This window comes from Ipomoea triloba, chromosome 15 (genome assembly GCF_003576645.1).
Source record: "Ipomoea triloba cultivar NCNSP0323 chromosome 15, ASM357664v1".
Taxonomy (NCBI): domain Eukaryota; kingdom Viridiplantae; phylum Streptophyta; class Magnoliopsida; order Solanales; family Convolvulaceae; genus Ipomoea; species Ipomoea triloba.
Window position 1 is genome coordinate 13,499,504 of NC_044930.1, and position 13,446 is coordinate 13,512,949.

At 31.6% G+C, this 13,446-nt stretch overlaps 2 protein-coding genes across 3 annotated transcripts; one reads left to right on the forward strand and one right to left on the reverse strand.

Moving 5' to 3' along the window:
• The first annotated feature begins 554 nt into the window (after window positions 1-554).
• LOC116005723 lies at window positions 555-8,464 on the forward strand. The gene is made up of 4 exons (XM_031245965.1): window positions 555-746; window positions 1,230-1,338; window positions 7,690-8,388; window positions 8,460-8,464. Exons 1-4 carry the CDS (start codon window positions 555-557, stop codon window positions 8,462-8,464), a joined length of 1,005 nt encoding a protein of 334 aa, XP_031101825.1.
• Window positions 8,465-9,735: 1,271 nt separating this feature from the next.
• On the reverse strand, window positions 9,736-13,361 carry LOC116005990 (nuclear envelope-associated protein 2-like). Of its 2 annotated transcripts, XM_031246232.1 has the most exons (8): window positions 13,256-13,361; window positions 12,722-13,011; window positions 12,487-12,594; window positions 10,850-11,170; window positions 10,699-10,761; window positions 10,546-10,608; window positions 10,355-10,426; window positions 9,736-10,062 (listed from the first exon to the last, which is right to left on the reverse strand). In XM_031246232.1, exons 2-8 carry the CDS (start codon window positions 12,908-12,910, stop codon window positions 9,901-9,903), a joined length of 978 nt encoding a protein of 325 aa, XP_031102092.1. In that variant the 5' UTR covers window positions 12,911-13,011; window positions 13,256-13,361; the 3' UTR covers window positions 9,736-9,900. The 2 variants fall into 2 exon arrangements, with proteins under 2 accessions (XP_031102092.1, XP_031102093.1); XM_031246233.1 differs by lacking the exon at window positions 10,546-10,608.
• Window positions 13,362-13,446: the final 85 nt, after the last annotated feature.

A 13,446-nucleotide genomic window follows, 5' to 3' on the forward strand; every position in this document is an offset into this window, starting at 1 on the left:
CTCCCTCTCTCTCTCTACATATATATATATATATATATATATATAGTGTTATGTTGAATCATTATTAATAACTTATATTTATTCTATTTTATTTTTTAAAAAATAAGATTATTTGTATTTTAGTAGGACTCTAGTTTAGTGTTATTTATTATGTCTCTTGTATTGTTCTGTGTAAGTTTACGATTATCAGATAATCTAAATCCTCATCTGGTATCCGTAGTCTCCAAGACTCTCTATGCATGCCAGGTCAGGGAAATAATGATGGTTCTGTTCAATCTTCCTCTGACCGGATTGTTTCTAATTTTGCCCCCCCCCCTCCCCCCTCCTGCATTAACTAGCAATTCCTTATCCTCTGCCCATCACTTCGTCTCCATCAAATTAACCAACCACAATTATCTGTTTTGGAGGACGTAGTTGACTCCGTTTTTACATGGTCAAAGCCTTCTTCGTTTTGTCAATGGGACGTACCCATGCCCTGAGACAATGGCACCGGTGGAGTCGACGACGGATTGCAGCAGCACGGCTCCGGCGACGTTGGCTACTGCTCGTGATGCATGGCAGCGTTAGGATCAGTTCATCATCTCCCTTCTCATCTCTTTGCTATTAGAGGAGACTCTCCACCTCACAATTGGTCGTGCGACTACTTGGCAGCTTTGGGTGGCGATCGAACAGACTTTAGGTTCGACGACCAAGGCTTGTACCTTGCGTCTTCTCGGCCAGTTGCAATCGCTCTGGCAGGGGGACTCGTCTGTCTCAAACTATCTTGGTCGTGCTCGTGTGTTAGTGGAAGACTTGGCGCTCGCCGGTCATCCAATCTCAGCTAACGATCAAAATATGTATGTTTTCCGTGGGTTGAGGCATGAGTACAGGCCGCTGATGGCGCCACTGACGAGAGTAGCTCCAATCTCGTTCACGGAGCTCTCGGACTTCCTAGTGTCGCAGGATTTTATTTGCGTCGGTGGTGATGACTGCGCGTCGTGGTGGTCGCGGTGGTGGTAACCAGTAGGTGCAGTAGTAGTTTCGCGACTCTGGTGGTACCAGTAGTGGACGTGGTCGTTGGAATCAGGGGCGAGGCCGTGGCTGTTCTCAGTCGGTGGTTCGGTGTCAGATTTGTGACAATCTTGGTCACACGTCTTTTAAGTTGTTATAGGCGGTTCACTATTGGTTTGGTCCCCCAGGCTCATGTGGCATATCCAACTCTTGACACGGCTTTAGTTGCTTCTCATTAGTGGTTCCCGGACACTGGGGCGACTAATCATGCAACTCTGGATGTCTCTACTTTGTCCTTCACTACTAGTTATGATGGCCCGGATGTCCTCTGGGTTGGCAATGGTTCAGGTATGCCTATTGTTAATTTTGGTTCTGCTTCGTTAGCCACTACCTCTAGGTCACTTAGATTGTCTAATGTATTGCATGCTCCTGAGTTATCTTCCTCGTTATTATATGTTCAGCGTTTAGCTCGTGATAATGGTGTGATTTTTGAGTTTCGCCCTACATATTTTCTTGTGAAGGATCTATCTACCAAGGAAATGGTTTTTAGAGGGGGTACTTCGGGTGGTCTATACACTTGGCCGGTCACTAGTCGTGGTCCTACAACTTTCATGGCTGCTCGTGCGTCTCCTGGTGTCTGGCACAAGCTGCTCGGTCACCCTCATTTACGTGTCTTACGTCAGATTTTTCCTTCTTGTTCAATTAGCTCGTTTAAATATAGTGATATTTCGAATGTTTGTTCAGCTTGTCAGTTAGGAAAGTCATCTCGTTTTCCTGTACCTTGTGTTGGTCAATCTAGTTCTGATGGTTTTCGCTATTTTGTTTTGTTTGTGGATGATTATACGCGTTTTACTTGGTTGTATCCTATGCGACCAGAAACATATTTATATTCCATTTTTGACAAGTTTTGGTCACTAGTTGAATGTTTATTTTCTCGTAAAATTTTGTCCATTTAATCTGATTTAGGGGGAGAGTATAAAAAGCTTCATTTGACTTTGTATGTGAAATGACTAAAATACCCTCATTATTTTAGGGTTTTGAATTTTCCGACAAATTTGGCCGGTAATTTGGCCGGAGTGGCCAAATTGATAAAAATTGAATAGTTATGGTATGTCATTAACAGTTTTGAAAGTCGTGGACTGCAATTAACAGGACCCCTATAGTCAGTGAACTAAAATGACAATTTTTCTCTAAGCTAAATTAAACGACTACCAACTAATTGGCAAACACTCTAAATATAATAATTTGTTAACTTATAATTTTACGAGTTAATTCAATTGTTTGTCCTAGATTTATATTCCCTCCGTCCTGAATTGGTTGTCTCATTTGCTTTTTGCACGCTTTTTAAGAAATTAATGTAAACGTAATGTACTTTCCAATTATGTCCCTTATTTTTTCACTTTTGGAAATAAAAGCAATAAAGAAAACAAAAGTCATAAGATGGTAAATTGGGAAAAGTATAATGATGTTGATGTTCAATTTTGGAAATAGAACAACATTTTGGACAAACTAAAAAAGAAAGTAAGACAGGTAAAATTGACAGAGGGAGTAATTCATAATCTACTTTTAGTCCCTTTTTTTTCAAAGAATCCTCATTTGGTACTAATATTATTGTGACATTAATATTTTTTGTCTCCCATCAACAAAAAACATCTATATATATTAAAACAGAAGTGCTAGCTTTCCCGCTCATTTTAGTCCAAAAAATTTAAAATCGGGAAACATAATATTATATAATAATTCCTTATCAAAAATTCTAGCATTCCAAATCATTCCTTATTTATGGCTAAAATTGATAAAATATTCCAAATCCGATTCCATTCTTTATTATACACGGAAATTAATGAAATATTTTATTCAATTCCATTCCTGTATGGATTCCTTATTTATGTACATATATTAAAAAAATAGTCACACGGAAAGTAATAATTATTAAACAAAATTATAGTTATTATACCATGCAATTCAATTATGGTTCAAAATATTTTAATCTTGCGTATTTCTAATATATATATATATATAGATATATATATATATATAGATATATATATATATATAGATATATATATATATATATATATATATATATATATATATATATATATATATATATATATATTACTATATGATGTATATTATAGTATTCAAAAAAATTANTTTTTCTCTAAGCTAAATTAAACGACTACCAACTAATTGGCAAACACTCTAAATATAATAATTTGTTAACTTATAATTTTACGAGTTAATTCAATTGTTTGTCCTAGATTTATATTCCCTCCGTCCTGAATTGGTTGTCTCATTTGCTTTTTGCACGCTTTTTAAGAAATTAATGTAAACGTAATGTACTTTCCAATTATGTCCCTTATTTTTTCACTTTTGGAAATAAAAGCAATAAAGAAAACAAAAGTCATAAGATGGTAAATTGGGAAAAGTATAATGATGTTGATGTTCAATTTTGGAAATAGAACAACATTTTGGACAAACTAAAAAAGAAAGTAAGACAGGTAAAATTGACAGAGGGAGTAATTCATAATCTACTTTTAGTCCCTTTTTTTTCAAAGAATCCTCATTTGGTACTAATATTATTGTGACATTAATATTTTTTGTCTCCCATCAACAAAAAACATCTATATATATTAAAACAGAAGTGCTAGCTTTCCCGCTCATTTTAGTCCAAAAAATTTAAAATCGGGAAACATAATATTATATAATAATTCCTTATCAAAAATTCTAGCATTCCAAATCATTCCTTATTTATGGCTAAAATTGATAAAATATTCCAAATCCGATTCCATTCTTTATTATACACGGAAATTAATGAAATATTTTATTCAATTCCATTCCTGTATGGATTCCTTATTTATGTACATATATTAAAAAAATAGTCACACGGAAAGTAATAATTATTAAACAAAATTATAGTTATTATACCATGCAATTCAATTATGGTTCAAAATATTTTAATCTTGCGTATTTAATATATATATATATATATATATATATATATATATATATATATATATATATTACTATATGATGTATATTATAGTATTCAAAAAAATTAGTACTATATTATGTTAATGTACGTAATTAAATTCCTCTCATGATAATATTAAAAAAAATTTCAACAATCAAATGATTATATGATGTATATTATAGTATTCAAAAAAAAATATTACTATATTATGTTAATGTACGTAATTAAATTCTTCTCATGATAATATTCAAAAAAAAATTCAACAATCAAATTACGATAGGATGTATATTATTGTATTCGAAAAAAATATTATTATATTATGTTAATGTACGTAGTTAAATTTCTCTCATGATAATATACCTTGCAATTCAATTATGGTTCAAAATATTTTAGCCTTGCGTATTTTTTTTATTTTATATTCGTAAACAATCAAATTACTATATGATGTATATTATAATATTCAAAAAAATTACTATATTATGTTAATGTACGTAATTAAATTCCTCTCATGATAATATTAAAAATAAATTCCAACAATCAAATTACTATATGATGTATTCAAAAAAAATATTATTATATTATGTTAATGTACGTAATTAAATTCCTCTCATGATAATATTAAAAAAAAATAAAAATTCCAACAATCAAATTATTATATGATGTATATTATAGTATTAAAAAAATATTACTATATTATGTTAATGTACGCAATTAAATTCCTCTCATAATAATATTCAAAAAAAATTCCAACAATCAAATTACTATATGATGTATATTATAGTGTTCCAAAAAAAATATTCCTATATTTTGTTAATGTACGTATTTAAATTCCTCTCATGATAATATTCAAAAAAAATTCTAACAATCAAATTACTATATGATGTATATTATAGTATTCCAAAAAAAATTACTATATTATGTTAATGTACTTAATTAAATGATATTCAATTATACGATTGCATGTTTGTAGGTTATATATGTATTTATATATTTATTAATTTAGTTATTTAAAAATTTTAAATCAGCCAATATAATATTACAATACTTAACAAAATTATTTATGTACATATATTAACAAAATAATCGCACAGAAAGTAATAATTATTCAAAAAAATTATAGTTATTATACCATGCAATTCAATTATGGTTCAAAATATTTTAATCTTGCGTGTGTGTGTGTGTATATATATATATATTAGTATATGATGTATATTATAGTATTCAAAAAAATATTACTATATTATGTCAATGTACGTAATTAAATTCCTCTCATGATAATATTCAAAAAAAATTACAACAATCAAATTACTATAGTATGTATATTATAGTTTCAATAAAAATTTACTGTATTATGTTTAATTAAATTCCTCTCATGATAATATTAAAAAAAATAAAAATTCCAACAATCAAATTACTATATGATGTATATTATAGTATTTTAAAAAAATATTACTATATTATGTTAATGTACGTAATTAAATTCCTCTTATGATAATATTTAAAAAAATCCAACAATCAAATTACTATATGATGTATATTATAGTATTACAAAAAAAATATTACTATATTATGTTAATGTACGTAATTAGATTCCTCTCATGATAATATTTAAAAAAAATTTCCAACAATCAAATTACTATATGATGTATATTATAGTATTCCAAAAAAATATTACTATATTATGTTTATGTACATAATTAAATGCTATTCAATTATATGGTTGTGTGTTTGTAGGTTATATATGTATTTATATATTTATTAATTTATTTTTTAAAAAATTTGAAATCAGTCAACATAATATTACAATACTTAACAAAATTATTTATGTGCATATATTAACAAAATAGTCACACGGAAAGTAATAATTATTAAAAAAAAATTAGTTATTATACCATGCAATTCAATTATGGTTCAAAATATTTTAATCTTGCGTATTTTTAATATATGTATATATAGATTACTATATGATGTATATTATAGTATTCAAATCTCGATCTATTAAATATCTATTTAAGTACGTAAACAAAGGCAACGATCGAGTTACATATTCTTTTTATCAAAGTGTTACAAATAAACAATCTGAGACAACTATTTATGAGGTCGAAATGTATTACGATTGTATATATGTATCGCCTTAAGAAACTGCTTGGAGGATATTAGGTTTTGAAATACAATACAGATATCCTCATGTAGAGCGCTTGAATTTTCATTTGCCAAATGAACAAAGCATTTATTTTGATGAGGATGCTCCAATCGATGTCATTGTAGAATGACATACGGTAAAACATAGCATGTTTCTGGTTTGGCTTGAGGCAAACAAAAAAATACCCTGAGGCAAAGCAACTAATTTATGCAGAGATGCCAACAAAGTTCGTTTGAAAACAAGCAACAAGAGAATTTGTTCCAAGACAACGAGGATTCTCAATTGGTCGAGTTTTTTATGTTCATCTTGTAAGTGGTGAGATGTACTATTTGAGATGTCTTTTGAATGTAATCCGAGGACCTACGTGTTATGAAGACTTAAGAACAATCAATGGGGTGTTGTATGATAATTACCGTGATGCATGTTATGCACTTGTGCTATTGGAAGACGACAAAGAATATATTGATAGAATTGTCGAAGCAAGTCAGTGGGCAACTGCAGGAGAGTTAAGAAATTTATTCACAACATTGTTATCCTCAAATTGTTTAAGTCGTCCGGAAGTGCTTTGGGAGAAATGTTGGACATATATGTCTGATGGTATTCTGTACAAACAGCGTAACATATTGAACTTCCAAGGTATGTATTTATCCATTTGCTTTAATATTTTATTTAATGTCTAATATTATTAGTTCCAAGATGGTGATACTTTTCTAACATGTATTGTTTAATATTTTTTTAGATTTAGTCCTTAGTGTTAATGAAATAAAAAATCAAGCATTAGTTGAGATTGAGAAATTGTTGAAAAGATGTGGGAAGAGCCTACATGATTATCAACAAATGCCAATTCCAGATCTTTACTGTTCGGCCAATTTGATGAATAGGTTGGCGTATGATGAGATGTGTTATGACAAAGCAGAACTTAAAGAAGAGCACAAAAGTTGATATCAAATCTAACACCTGAGCAACATGATGTCTACAACATAATAATGAATGATGTAAATTCAAATCAAGGAGGAGTTTTTTTTGTCTACGGTTATGGAGGAACTAGAAAGACATTTGTTTGGAGAACTCTTTCGGCAGCATTGATATCAAAGGAAGAAATAATTCTTAATGTTGCTTCAAGTGGTATAGCTTCTCTATTATTACCTAGCGGAAGGACTGCGCATTCAAGGTTTGCAATTCCCCTAAACCCAAATGAGGATTCAACATGTAATATCAAACAAGGTAGCCATCTTGCAGAACTCATTATTAAGTGCAAACTTATAATTTGGGATGAAACACCAATGATGCATAAGCATTGCTTTGAAGCACTTGATAGAAGTATGCGTGATGTATTGCGTTTTTGCAATAAAAAAAGTTTAGAGATGTCCTTCAGAGGCTGGGAAAACTATTGTATTTGGCGAAGACTTTCGATAAATTTTGGTAGTTATCCCAAAAGGAATTAGATAGGATATTGTTAATGAAACAATAAATGCATCTTACTTGTGGCCGTACTGTAAAGTGTTATGTCTGACAAAAAATATGTGACTTCAAAGCTCATCCTCAAATAGTGATTATGAAAAGCTAAAGCAATTCTCAGAATGGATTGCGAACATAGGAGATGGAGAAATTCAGGGGAAAACAATTGGATGTGAAAACATTACTATTCCAGAAGAGAATTTGTTGAAATGTTCTGGAGATCCAATTGCAACTATTGTGGAAAGTACATATCCATTATCCTCTAATATTTTTTATGATCCAACATACTTGGAAAAGAGAGCAATATTGGCTCCAACACTTAATGTGGTTGACTCTATCAATGAATATATGACTTCTTTAAACACATATGAAGGAAATACATATTTCAGCTTTGACAGTACTTGCAAATCAGATTCAAATGTTGATCTATTAGTAGATGTGCACACGCCTGAATTTTTGAATGGGATCAAGTGTTCTGGTGTGTCTAATGGGACAAGGATGGTTATTACTAAACTTGGAAATCATGTTCTAGAAGCAAAGGTATTATCTGGAAGTAGTGTAGATCATAAAATCTTAATTCCAAGAATGTCATTAACTCCTTCAGATTTGAGACTGCCTTTTAAATTTCAAAGAAGACAATTCCCTCTAATCGTCTCTTATGCAATGACGATTAACAAGAGTAAAGGTCGATCACTTTCTCAGGTAGGCCTCTTTTTGAAAATACCAGTAGTTAGTCATGAACAATTATATGTTGCTGCTTCAAAAGTCACCAACCCAAATGCATTGAAGATTTTGATTTGTGATGAGGAGAACATCCAAAGTAATTCCACAACAAACATTGTATACAAAGAGGTTTTCCAAAATTTGTAAAATGTTATTATAATATTTCAGCATAGTTTCATTTATACAATTCTACAATAATTTTCCATTTTGTAAATTTCTCCCTTAATTCATCATATCATAATTGTTGTCGTGCATCGCACGGGTAAAACACTAGTTTATATAATGTAAAATACAAGGGCATTTAGGGTGTGTTGGTAACCCGTAAAATGACTTCCGAAAAATGTTTTCCGAGCTTTCGGTGTTTGGCAACGTCCGAAAAATGCTGTCAACGGAAAATGTTTTCTGTTAGCCAAGAAAAATCAGTTCATTTTTTCCGGAAAATGACTTACAAAATTGTTTTCCGTAAGTCATTTTCTAGAATCGCCAAAATGATCGCTCCGCATGTTCTCGACCAAAACCAACCCATATCTTATATCACTCATGACCAAAAAAGGACCAAGAGGTGGGAAACCATCGAAAATCGTCAGAAACTGGCAGACACAGTACAGGTTTCCCGTCGGAAACCTGTTGTTTTACATTTTTTTTTTTAAAAAAATTTTGAGTTTTAATTATATTTTTTAATAAATAATATTATTATAACTTTTTATGTTTTAAATAAAATAATTACAATGTTTAATTATACAATTCTACCATTTTCTAGAAAATGAACCAAACACACAAAAACAATTTTTTAAAATACATTCAAACACGGGAAATGAAACTATTTTTTGAAAAATGACTCATTTTCTAGAAAAGATTTTTCAGAAGTCAATTTTTGCTTTCCAAACAGACCCTTAGAGTTCCAGTTATGGTTTTTTTTTAAAAAAAAAATAAAAATATAACAAGTCAACCATTTTGTAATTTGTATGAAAAAATTAAAATTTTAACATTTTAACAATTTTTTTGATGGAATACCAAAAATTATTATGGCACAATAATATTAAAATTAAAAAATATTATTCTAAAAAAAAAAAAAAAAGTGAATCCACACATAAATCTAAAACTAAAAGTGGAATTATCTACTCCTAATAATTTTATATAACTTTCTCATTGAAAATTAATTCAATCCTATCTACGTTACATGTCCAGATGTCGTTGCCTCATTAGTTGGATACGCTGACCCGCATCCAAGGATCAAAAGCAGGGAAATGTCTTAATCGTGGTTCAGCAACGGACAATAATAAGTAGGCACTAGGCAGGCACCATTATCCTAACAATAATTCTGCATTTTAATGATTTACTAATTGTGGCTGTAGATTGCCACCGCATGCATTCATCTAATAATAATAATAATAAAAATAAAATAATAATAATAACAATATAATAATAATAATAATAATAATAATAATAATAATAATAATAATAATAATAATAATAATAATAGTAATAGGATCCACTTACAATGGCACTTCATTCATTACCTCAACTTCAGTTGCTTTGAAACCTAGCTAGCTTATCTGGCTGCCTCTATACACCTTAGCACCCCCCATTCACTAACCCAACAAAACCCCTACCTCTTTGTAAACAGTACCAATACCACCATTGAAATGGAAACCACAATCTTGAACCCTGAATTGTCCCAGAAATTCTGCTTCTCATTGCTCGACTGTCCACCATTTTTACTTGCCAATTGGTCTCTGATTTCCTTGAGAGCTTCATGTTGTCCACCCATCTGGAATGAAATGTATATATAAAATTCAGTACCCTCAAATTGCTACTATATTTTTGGATGACGAAGGAAACCCACAACCCTGTCAGGTGTAGGTAAACCCCGCTTTCGAACCACAAGGAAGTAAACCAGCTTAGGTTATCTATAGCTGACCGGTTCAACCCAATGGGGCAACCGGACAAAGATTCAAACTCGGGACCATGTGATTACAAGTGTAGATCTTTTGCCATCTTGGCTGAGGTTACCCTATTACAATATTTTATATATATGTGTGTAATGGAAATCATTAACAAACCTTGTGGAGACAGAACTCCAAATCTAACACCCTCTTTTTCAACTGCTGTTCAGCTATCTGATGCTTTTCCAACTGTTTCCACAAATGAAATGGAAGTCATTTAGCAAAAATAGATCGAGGTTTGCGAGGATAAAAAAACCAGAGAACTTTGCGAGGATTAAAAAAACCAGAGAACTTTGATGCGAATAAACCTGAGATTCCAACTGCTTAGCTTTTAGCTTCAACTGCTGGCCTGCCCTTCGGTGCTTTTCTAACTATTACCACAAATGAAATGGAAGTCATTAACAAAACCCGAATTAAACCTGTATAGGATAAAAATTTGGGAGAACTGTGATGTACAAAACCTGAGATTCCAACATCTTTGTTTTTAGCTTCATCTGCTGATCTGCTCTTCGACACTTCTCTAACTATTTCCATAGATCAAAGGGAATTCATTAACAAACATGAATTAAACTTCTTACGGATAAAAATTTGGAGAACTGTGATGTGTACAACCTGAGATACCAACTCCTGAGTTTTTAGGCTCCAAAGACTGGACATGAACTTGAATTCATCTCGCATCTGGGCCAACTCTTGTCTGAAATGATTTTCAATCCTCGAGACTTCATCTTTCAGTTGCATTTGGGAACTTTCCCTCACTTGAGGATCCTTCTGTAACAGATCTAATTGCTCTCCCAGTCTATTTAAACAATCTTCATGTTCCTTTATAAGTTCCAAACACTGAAGTTGCACCGCTTGTGCAGCTGCAGCACTAGCATCTGCAGATGCCTGAGTAGCCGAAAGTTTAGATTTAAGATCATCTACATCCGAGAGATACTGCATGAATTAAACAAATTTACAGTTAGGTTTAGTTTATTTCACCTCAACTTTCTGACATAGACAACATCTGCATTATACAATCTTACTTAAGCGCTTAAACAAATGTATGTAGCAGCATCTTGTGAATTCCTCTCTTATAATATAGCAGGGAATATGTAATAAGATGAAGGATATATATATTTCAAATCAAATCATTCAATTCAACCAGTTTTAATGCACTAATAAGTACGCCGTTTTCCATTTCTCATTAGTCATCATGTGTATTAAAGAGCATACCTAATGATAACCAAACCAAAGTAAAGCAAAAAAGGAAATAAAAGGATAGAAGTCAAAAAAAATCTTGAAATGGTAACAATAGGATGCTTTATTAGACACAGAGAAAGCCCAGTTTACTTAATTCAGCCAAATAAAATCATTCAAGTAATTACTAAAACCAGAGTATGCAATTCCATACAGAGTAATACTTTTAGCAAAGAACAAAGCAAAAATGGGGAAAACTGTCAAACCCTAATTTTAAATTCAATTTCTCTTCAGTCTATTTCATTGCGAATTGCAAGATCACCTTCAATTTCCTAATCCTACAGTGATAAAGATGAGAATTCCTGGAAACCAGTCCTGTTTATTAATTACACCAAAGAATTTCATTGCTTTATTTTTCTAAAAGAGTTTGTCGATTACAGTTGGCAACACCAGTTGTTAGCATCATCTTCTACTTAATAGGTAGACCCAGTTCTCAACTTAAAATAGGTTTCCAATGGGAGAAAACTTAAGAATATTGTACATTTGATCAGAAATTAATAAATAGACAAAACAATGATGCAGATATATAAGACAATTGCATCAAGACATAAGTGGGTTCACCTTTAGTCTTTGGCTATATCTTAAAGAGTTAAAGATTCCATTTCCATCTCTACTGGTAAAAAGATCAAATGCTGTTTAAATATTTGAAATCCAGACAAATCTTTGAACCATTCAAATGAAAAGTGGTACAAAAGACAATAGATATATACTACCATACAGACTCACAGCCGTCCAATTTCCCAAAAGAACAAACAACAAAAGCCAAAAAGTAGGCACAAAAGAGATGCCTTTATAATGGGTCATAAAGTTAATTCACTCAAAACCTATCATACAATCAAGATCCTTCATAAGCAACCCAGTCAGATCCCCTCCAAAAAAAACAACAATTAAACTCACTAATTTGAAGATTGAACAAATAAAAATATAAGTTGATCTTCTAAGAATTTCTTTTTTCAGGGAAAAGAGACAGAAGAAGAAGAAGATTATCAAAATTTAATTAGAATAAACAGAACCTTCTCAACGGTGGATGTTGAAGCTTCAAGCTGCAAATCTTTCTCCTCCACGATCTTATGCAACCTGTTTAATTCTTCCTCCATTTTGTTTGCCTTGTTCTCCGCTTCCTGTATATGAATAAATTAAATTAAAGCTGAGGAACAGGCCTGACCCACCCTAAACATTTACAGACGCAAAACAAAAAGGTTGAAATGATGCGATTTCACATTGAAAATCGACGCACTTTTCGCATACCTGGCGTGTTAGGGTTTCCCGTGCGAAGCTCTGCTCTTTAGTCTGAAGTTGGATGCGCATATCCTTGAGCTCCGCCGCCAGCGACACCACGTTCCGCCGGAAATTCTGCTTCTTCTCATTCAGATCCTTCAGCAACGGATCCACGTCTCTGAGAGCCGACGACGACGACGGCCGGTCCGTCAGCGACATCTCCGGGGAAGTTTCGAGAAAACAAAACAGTCAACCAAACACAGTAATAAACTTCCTTCTCACAAAGATCCTTCAATGAAAGCTAACTACATCACCATCCTCTGCATGTGAACGCGGTTGCTAAGTATTTATTTATTTAATCAAAACAAAAATTATATTTTTTGAATATATAAATGCGAGCATTAATGATTATCTGGTCCCTTCAAAACAAATTCAAACTTTTTTAAATTCACGTTAGAAAAATGGGGGAAGATTCAACTTTCTCTCTCTTTTCTACTAACCTAAGACTTAACAAGAGACAGAAAAATAAAAGAGATTTAGAGAGAGAGAGAGAGTCAACTTTACCTTACGGTTACTAACTAAACACGAGAATCATGTTTTCTTCCACAGCTCAAAAGCCATGCTCGATACTACAGAGAAAGCAGTTATGGAGACGACAAGACGTATATATATATATATATATATATATATATATATATATATATATATATATATATATATATATATATATATATATATATATATATATATTATAT

Excerpts from the sequence above, each read along its gene's own strand:
- LOC116005723 (XM_031245965.1), top strand. The coding sequence starts at position 555 with ATGGCAGCGTTAGGATCAGTTCATCATCTCCCTTCTCATCTCTTTGCT. Across the intron at positions 747-1,229 it reads TCGCTCTGGCAGGGGGACTC|TGGTTCCCGGACACTGGGGC; the intron begins GTCTGTCTCAAA and ends GCTTCTCATTAG. Across the intron at positions 1,339-7,689 it reads CTGGGTTGGCAATGGTTCAG|AATGGATTGCGAACATAGGA; the intron begins GTATGCCTATTG and ends AGCAATTCTCAG.
- LOC116005990 (XM_031246232.1), bottom strand. The coding sequence starts at position 12,910 with ATGTCGCTGACGGACCGGCCGTCGTCGTCGTCGGCTCTCAGAGACGTG. Across the intron at positions 12,595-12,721 it reads GGGAAACCCTAACACGCCAG|GAAGCGGAGAACAAGGCAAA; the intron begins GTATGCGAAAAG and ends ATTCATATACAG. Across the intron at positions 11,171-12,486 it reads CAACATCCACCGTTGAGAAG|TATCTCTCGGATGTAGATGA; the intron begins GTTCTGTTTATT and ends TAATTCATGCAG.